This window comes from Pinus tabuliformis, chromosome 3_2, assembly GCF_031772625.1.
Source record: "Pinus tabuliformis cultivar Carrire ecotype Pingquan chromosome 3_2, CPIR1, whole genome shotgun sequence".
Lineage (NCBI taxonomy): Eukaryota > Viridiplantae > Streptophyta > Pinopsida > Pinales > Pinaceae > Pinus > Pinus tabuliformis.
Genome location: NC_142302.1, coordinates 169,527,409 through 169,536,743, shown reverse-complemented (window position 1 = coordinate 169,536,743; position 9,335 = coordinate 169,527,409). Strand labels below are relative to the sequence as shown.

The window sequence follows — 9,335 nt, the reverse complement described above, 5'->3', positions numbered from 1 at the left end:
ACCCTTACAGAATTGCAGGCCTGTCCTCTTGCCATGTTGTGTTTTCAGCATCAGTCATGCTCTGAGTTTTGTCAAAAGGTGGCTAGTGTTCAATTTCATCATGAGCTGGCTCGTCTATCTATCTTAACCGGTGTCACCTTCACACTTACACCAGAATCTGTCTCATTAGCAACCGGTATACCGAACATTGATGAACCATGGCACAAGAACAGAATATTGACCGGCAGCATTATGAGCCATACATTAAAACCAGTTTCTTGAGGCAGCTCAAGAGAGTGTTCCCATTTCGATATCTGAAAGATGAATATGCTCCACTAATGAAGTTGATCATGAAATATTTCAGCTGTGAGGGACGGTTCTCTCGTTTATATGCTTATCACATCAGGTTGCTCATGCATTTCACCAGGGTACGGATGATGAACATTCCGTATTTCATTTGCCGGAACATAGAGAGGATGACCACCTTTATGCAGCATAAAACCCCTCAGCAGCAACTTAACAGTGTCTATCATTTTGCTCTTATTAAGATTTTGGTGGTTCATCAGCTTGGAGTACAGGGCATCACTTGGGATGATTTCATCTCTCGTGACTTATTTAGAGCTTCACGGGGATTATTAGAGGTTAAGCATGAAGGTGGACCTTCTCATCAGTATGAGCGCCATGAGATCGCTAGTGTGATGATATTCATCACATATCAGAGAGGCACCAGACATTTGTTTGTAGCAGCAAAGCGAGTGTTATCTCCACCCGGGGTGGAAGGGGCCTCGTTTCCTCCATCAACATCACAGGTACAGGACAAAGGCAAGAGGCCAATGCAGGATGAGGGGCCTTCAGGTGAAAGAGAGACTGACTTCATTCTCATTCATGATGATGATACAGATACGGGCCCACAAAGTGCCAAGCTTAGGGAGATCATCCAGGAGCAGCAAACAGAGATCCAAGCCTTATCCCTTGACTTGGAGAGAGCTAAGTGGACCATGAAGTACTTGGAGTAGAGGAACAAACAGCTTGAGGATTAGCAAGCAATCATGGAGCTACAAAACATTCGCGAGAATCGCCAGGCTGCACAAAGGAGAAGAATTGAGCTCACGTCATTGGAGCAAGAGATTAATGAGGATCGGGAGGCCAATCTCGAGAGAGTTAACATGCACTTAGAGAGGCTGTTGGACAAGGCTGACAAAGACCATGCATTGCTGAGACACATGGCTTTCCACTACATGGCACGAAACAAGGTCTGCAAGGCACGAATCAGGAATTTAAAGGCAAAATTGAGGAAGGAAATAAGGAAGAAAAAGAGGCAAAGGGAGATTGATCGTCTTCAGATATTGGCTGAAGCCTCGTTAGCCCAACATAACACTTAATGAAGAAGCTCCAGCCCAAATTTCAAGAAATTTGGGGCATTTTTGACATTTTGGCAAATTTTTGTACAAAAAAAAGGGTTTTCTCCTTGTGCGCCGCGCCACATGGCGCGCGCTTATGATAGTAGGCTCCAAATGCAAATTTTTTTATATTTTTGGATTTTTCATGAAAAACCATGACTTCTGGTGCATGGCCAAGAAGTTTGGGCAAGTTTTGAGTCCCCAGGAGGTCAAAAAACACTCAAAAATGACCTCTCTGCCCCTAATTTCACACACAGGAAGCAGTCTTGGGAGATTGAGGTTTTGGAGGGGTAAATGGGCACCAAATTCAGAAATTCCACTTGGGTTGGAAAGTAGACAGGCAGGGCTTTTTCAACAAGCACACTTGGGCTCAATTTGGACTTCAGAAAGTGCCTCAAACTCAGTCTCAAAGTGGCGCGACGCACAGAGAAATTGTCGCGGCGCACAGAGGATTTTTGCTCAATTTTTCACCTTCCAGCTCAGAAATTCGGCCAGTCTGACTAGTTTTGCTTTGTGATGTAATTTTTGATATATATTGATGTAATTGGATGAACATGATGTAATTTTGGCACTTATTTACTTGTTCTAGAGGATTCATTCACTAAAAAGTGAAAATTTAATGAATGAATCATTTTCCTACCTTATAGAGGCAAGTTGTTTTGATTGCCTAGATTTTAGTGCTTTGTTTAGAATTGGTTGAAACAGCTCCTAGAATGATGAGCTCGACCCCTAGAGGCAAGGGAATGGGTTGAGCTAGTCTATATCATGTAATTCCTAAGTCATTTTCAGGGTTGGACTCTGGGGAAAAGTTTGGCACTCTATTGTACATTCATTTCTGCATTTTTGGCAAAGGAAAGACCAGGGTTTTGCAGCACTGTTTGGGATCCATGTGGCTTTATGTTTTTATGGTGTGCTTCTCTGAGTAATTGTAAGCTCATTAGTGTTATGTGTATCATTTTCCTGCTTCTTCTTTTGAATTTGAACAAATGAGTGATTAAGGTAGAATCCATAACTGCTATGCTCTGCCTTTGAATTTGTTTAAATTTTCATGTTTTCATCTGTTTAAGGAGAATTCTTGAGACTCTCTTGCTCTCCTTAGCTCCTCACCGGTCTGATCTATCCATTCACTCACTTTAAAGCATCAAAGCGATTACCTTCCTTGCCCCAATCGGAACTCTGTAGAGACTGTGCCTCATCCCCGAGCCCAATTTGCCTTTCCGATTTTTTCAACAAAAATTACCAAAAACCAAATCAAATCCTTGCACTTAATATCTAGCCTAAGATCAGTTGCAAATTTAGTCGTCTTGAGCCTCATCGATTACCTTTTGCCGAGATTGACCCGGAGAGAGTCCTCTCCTGTCCTCGTAGGGCTAGCTACGAGGCTGAGTGTGGTTTGATGTGGACCTAGAACCTTGTCTTTTCAACCTGAGGCAAATCTAGGCTCTAACAAACTTAACATAAATGTTTATGTCACACTGCAAAGGTTTAGAATGGAGCATACCTAAAGGTGTGATGCGATGGCATAAAGGCAAGATGACGTGGTGGGAGCCACTTAGGACCACAAGTGAAGTGGAAGTCTCACGTGGACACTCAGGGTACCATGTGGTAGCACTTGCTAATGTGGCAAGGGTTAAGGGTCCAAATTTCAAATGGGCGCAACTTGCAATCTAGAGGTCAAATTGAGGTAAAATTATATTGCTGGAAATCTATTAACGAGCTAGATGCGATGGTGTTATCCAAAGTGAGTTTTGCACACTTTGGGTGGGAAGAATTTTTATAATCCCATTTCCATAATGAGACCTGGAGGTTGGGTTAGTTAAAAGTAACACCTCCCATCAGCATGGAAAAGTCTAAGGCTGTCGAAGGGAGTGTTACATTGGTGAGGTCAATATTGGCCTTCTTAGCATCTAAGACTCTTATTTGGGTATCCCGCTCCTTTATTATAATAAATGACCTTCCAAACTCATCAAATGTCAATGCCATCCCTTGGCACCATCAATGGACTTAAGATCTGATTGTGGGGTTCGATATCGGGTTTGCTATTGGTAAAACCCTAATTTGCCACAACATTAACAAGAATAAAGAATTCCAACAACTTTTAACCATGGAATTAAAAACCAAATATCATGATTATGAAAGACATGAAAAACCATGCTAAAATGCAAAAGTGGTTACGAAACATCACTTTTTTATTATTATTAAAAAAAAATTAGGGTTCAAATTCAAACATTTTTCAATCATGGCATTAAAGACCAAATATCATGACTATAAAAGACATGAAAAAACACATTGAAATGCAAAAGTGTGATGCAACATGACACCTCTTTTTTAAGTTTAAAATTCAAACATTTTTCAACTGTGGTATTAAAAGATGTTGTAGATCTAACCCGGAAATACTATAGATCTGATATAAAAATATAAGATAATACAAATAAACCCAGAAATGATATGAAATGATTCTTTATTGATCAAACCCTTAAGGTAGGGCAACACCATACATTCACTCCTTAAGGAAGGAGAACAACTAATACCATGGGCCCATTACATTATTATTAATTACTTGTGGTCCCTTACATGATATGGGTTAACCACCTTATTTATTACTATGGCCCATCCCATTATTACATTATTACCTTGGGTACCTCCCTTGGTACCCCATATTATCCCCCCTAGGTATATAACAAAAGACCAGATATCATGATTACGAAAAACCATAAAACTCAACACATAAAGTTTGTCTACCCTTCTATTTTTTCTTTTTCGTTTTTTCTTAAATGTTTTTTTTTTTTTTGAAAGTTGTCTATCTTTTATTTTATTTTATTTTTGGGGTTAGAATTACTAATTAATTTACATTATAGTTGTGAGCATTCATACCATTGAAAAAAACATAAAGTTGACTATGAATCTGAAAGTAGCATTACATAATTTTTTTAAATTATTAATTAATTATTTTTAATAATTTACATTTAAAAACGTTTTGAAAGTATACCCAGATGGGGGAAGATGAGCGAGGTGATTTGGGGGGGGGGGGGGCGGGTGTGGCGCCAGCCACCCATAGACTCACAATAATCCTAAAGAAGGGGGGTGACATGGTGTACCCCCCTAAAGCAATACATATTATAGTGGGTGTAGAGTGGAGTTGTGTGATTTTTCCTTGTAGTTGGTCGTCGATGCTAGAGGTTTGGTATCTAAAGGGGTGGCAGGCTTGGCCTCATTATGGCCCTAGGTTCCTTGTGCTCAATTGCTTAAATAAATGTGCATTGTTTCAGTGGCGTACTCTCAAGTAACTATGTGGAGGACACGTGCATGGAAACGAAATTTGGGACTTGGGAATAAAGAAAACTCTGGAATTTTTCTAGTAATTGTGTGTAGAAGGGACATGGCCAGAGCTGCCCTTCTTCACAATAGATACACAATTTTTCTTCTCTCCATTCTCACAATCTGCATTTGAGGTATTTCAGAGTCTCTGCTTGGTTTGACTACCTCTAAAGTTGAGTGATGTTGGTTTATTTTTGAATCTTGGCTCCCCTCTCTCTTTCTATGGTGTATTGGCTTTTATGGTGCACTCGGTCTTTCATTATGTGGACGATAACTCCTATATTTGTCTTAGTATAGGCTATTTGGCCTGTTAGATTCATCATGGTTCGTTGGCTTTCCAACTAACCCTTATTTTATTTGGTGGCCCAGTTATAATCCAATGGGAGGGTTACTATTGGCTTTGTGTCCTCCTTATCTGTAGCCCGAGGGTTTTCTACACCCTCTCCCTCCTTGGGATCATGATAACCTGCATCTTAGTGGTCTTACGAGAGTATGATATTTCTAGTGGAGGTGTTCTTCTTGTGTGTTGGGGTGGTCCTTACTCTTCGCCTTCATTGTGCCTAACATAAGCGTTGGTTTACTTATTCCTTGGTGAGTTTCACCATGCCACATCAATGTGGCCAATTTCATTGGGGGATTGGTGAGAGGGGTCAAACCAATTTTTCTATCCTAAAGGCTATTGCCTAGGAAGAGGCAACAATCACTCATCCAATTCACTCCCCTAGCTTACAGGACCAAAATATTGACCAAGCGAACAATTATTGCCAACAAGAAAAACTTACAACACTTTTGGGACAACTTCTTAGAGACAATCATGATGATCAAAATGCAATCATTTCTTTCATGAATGATATTCATCAAAATCAGTGGCATATGCGGGATAGATTGGCTAATCTTCAAAGGGGACAATGACGCATGCAGGAACATTTGGACTGTTTGAAAGGTCGACTGGCCCATATCGAAAGCATGTTCATTGTGAATTCTAGCCTACATCACCCACTAGCTCATAATCGAAGAATCATGCTCTGGTAAGTTCTTCACAATCATAATGGCCCTTTGTTGTGTATTGATCTTGATGGTTTTCTAGTTTCGTGTTCCTTTCCGATTTTGGATTTCCAACTTCTTTTGGCATGATGTAATCATCTTTGGAAACCATTTACTCGCCAACAAATCTAGTAATAGTGAGGCCAATAGGATTTTAGAAAATAATGGGCAACGATATAATATTTTTGCATAGATGAAAAACTTTGACTTAAAAAAAATAAAAATTTCCTTTACTTAACAAAGTATATATATATATATATATATATACTTTTTTTTAAGGGTGAAAAAAAAAAAAAAAAAAAAAAAAAATACACTTTATTCTAAAGAAATTATAAAACACTCTTTTAAAAAAAATAAAGAAAAAAACATTTTTCCCATTTTAAAGAGAAAAAGATAATAATTTAACTAAAAAAAACAAACTAAACTTTCAAAATAAAAATTAAGAGGAAAAAACTAAACTAAAAATTAAAAAGAAACCAATAAATCATTTTAAGATATAAAATAAATCATTAAAAACAAAAATTTATAATTAAAAAAATTAATATATTAATAAAAAATTTAAATATTAATAATATATATATATATATATGAAAAATGATTTGAAAAATATTAAATACAAAATTTTAAAATAAAATTCTAATTTTTTATTATTATTTTTTAATAAATAATTAAACTAAATTAATTAAAAAATAAAAATAAAAACCATTTAAAAACAAAAGAAAATAGGGCAGAGGTGTGGTGTCGAACATCACCCCGCTCTACATAGCACAACATAGAAGATCATGTGGTGTTGTGTGGGCGAGGGTGATACTTGACATTGCTCCTCTACCCACGGGGTTGATCACTACTTAGATCATATCTTTGAAGTTGCAACAAATCAAAGTCCGAAATATCTACCATTAGTACATGAAGATCTCCCCTATATCTCCTCCAAGTTTCACAATATCAAGCATCTCGAAAAAAGAGTTACAACGAAAATACCAAGCTAAGTGATTTAAAGCAGATTTCAAGAGCATCGATGAACCCTAGCTTCCTCAAAGCATATCCTTGAAATTACAGTGAACCAAAGTCTGAAATTTCTACTGCATGTACTCCAATATCTTTCATCCATCTCCTCCAAGTTTCACATATTGAAATATCATAGAATAAATGTTATAGTGAAAATTCCCAAGTTGACCTTTTTGAAACAGACTTAAGGAGCATTCAGGGAATCTAACTTCCTTAGAGCATATCTTTGAAATTACAACAAACCTAAATCTAAAATTTATGTCACAAGTATAAGAGGATCTCTCCTCTATCTCCTCCAGGTTTCACAATATAAAACATCCCAGAAGAAGAGTTATAGCAAAAATTCGAAGATGGTTCATTCATTCCACAAATCACATTGTTGCTCCACCTTTAAGACCCCAAGAGTATTCCCTAGCTTCTATTGTGCACGTCAAATCACTTCTTGCTTAGATGGTTTCAAATGAACTCATCTATCCTTTATTTATAATGTTTTTATGTTCACTTATGGGGCTAACTTGTAAAATTCGTTGGGTTGACCTATACTTTCTAGTTGGGCCGACCTGGTAGAATCTTTCATATCTCCTCATTCCGATGGAGTTAGAGGGGGTGTCATATATCATCAGAAAGGTATTGGAATAATACTTTCGACCATATATCCTATGCTCCCATTTGAGCTATATATTTAGAGTAAAAATTTCTTCAAATATGGATTATCCAAACTAGGCATAAAGAAAAAAATTGGGTATCCAAGCGATATTTCCAACAATCTTCATTTTGTAATCTTTATCTTGGACATTTGTAGTCTCCCCCTATATTTGAAATCAATGAAAACAATATTTCCAAAAATCTCCCCCTAACTTTGACATCAATAAGAACACAAGGATCTGTCTTTAAATTAGTTTAAAAAAGAGAAAAAAAAGGCTGAACTGAGCGCACACAGGTTTGACCTAGCTGCCCCTCCCTGTTTCTGTTGCCTCCTGCAGCTTCTCCGCCTAGAAACCTCTTGCTGTTAGGTCTTCCAAGCTCGATTTCGGCCCTCTTGCAGTTCCTCGACAGTCCGGACTGCCACTCGCCCCTGTTCCTCGCATGGCAGGGGAAGACTCTTGTTTTCTGCATGGCTCTGAGGATCAAGCAGCAACCTTTGCATCACTAATATCTGAGAATGGAGCTCCAAAAACCAAGCCAATTGCAAGCAAATTTGTCAAAAAATTGGCAAACATACCAGAGATCTCTTTACCTCCAAGTCTCCCCAGGAAAGCTGCAATTTCTTTATCTGAAAGAGGACTGGTTGGACAATTTACAGGGTTATGGCCCTCCCCCAGAGCGGTCCAAAAATGGGTGGAGAGAAACTGGAGCGCCAATATTCAAGGGAAAATAGCTATCAGGTTTTGTGGAAGGGGATATTACACGTTTCTATTCGAAACCAAAGAAGACCGGAATCTAATATTCAGAAACGAACCATACTTTATGGATTCAAGAGGCTTGTATTTGAACAGATGGTCTCCAGATTTCGACCCCGAGATGGATGTTCCAAGTGCTGTGCCGGTCTGGGTCAGATTGCCACACCTCCCCCTTCATTGTTGGGGTGATGAATCGGTCAAAGCAATTGGAAACGCGGTTGGCAAGTATATAGACAGATGTGAACCAAAAGATAATATGCATGCATGTGCCAGAATCTGCGTGGAAGTGGACTTGGGGAAAGGACTGCTGGAGGCAATAAAAATCAAGGTGGACTAGTGGACTCACATCCAACAGCTGGACTATGAGTAAATCCCGTTCAAATGCAAGGTATGTCATGAATACGGTCATTTTGCAAATAGATGCAGCAAACTAAAAGAAGTAGAGACCGCCGAGAATGTAGAAGCACATGAAGACACTTGGGAACAAGTAAAGAGGAAGAAAACCAACAATAAACAAGCTGCCCCCAACCCCCCACAGCCCCATGGAAATACTGCTGCAACTTCTATCCCTTCCCCAAACAAGGCTCAGCCAGTATCCTCGACACCTAACCCATTCGAACTCCTGGAAGAAGAACCAACATCCCCATGCTCCCCTACTCAAGACAAAACTCTAGCCATTATCACATCCCCCATTCAAAGCTTGTCATCCCCCCCCACCCACCATAGACCGAATCCTCACAAGAAATAAAGTCAAAGAATCCAATAACACTTCGGAGCAGCCAAAAAAAGCAGGAAGGAAATCTAACAAAGAGATTAGAGATGAGGCAGCAGCAAAGGAAATGGCTATCGGTACCCAACAACCAATGGATTCTTTCCTGGCCAAACAAAAAGGAAGTGGGGAAAAGCAGAAGGAGAAGGTTGGAGCTCACCATAAATCAAGTAAATAATGATTCTGGTCTCTTGGAACAATAGGGGTTTGGGCTCCGCTCTCAAAATCAACACAGCACGAGACTTAATAAAGTAAGAACAGCCAGACATTCTCATGATCCAAGAGACCAAAGTGAGCACTCAAGATTTTCAAAAATTGATGAAGAATAAAATTTTTTTTGAAGGAACAACCACAAACTCCATTGGAGCCTCAGGAGGTATTGGCACGTTATGGAACAAATGGAAATGGGAACTCATC

General features: G+C 38.9%; 1 protein-coding gene across 1 annotated transcript; it reads left to right on the top strand.

The window, feature by feature from the left end:
* The first annotated feature begins 7,835 nt into the window (after nt 1–7,835).
* Nucleotides 7,836–8,486, top strand: LOC149180335 (uncharacterized). Its single transcript, XM_089413852.1, has one exon. It carries the CDS (start codon nt 7,836–7,838, stop codon nt 8,484–8,486), a length of 651 nt encoding a protein of 216 aa, XP_089269978.1.
* Nucleotides 8,487–9,335: the final 849 nt, after the last annotated feature.

Excerpts from the sequence above, each read along its gene's own strand:
- LOC149180335 (XM_089413852.1), top strand. The coding sequence starts at position 7,836 with ATGGCAGGGGAAGACTCTTGTTTTCTGCATGGCTCTGAGGATCAAGCA.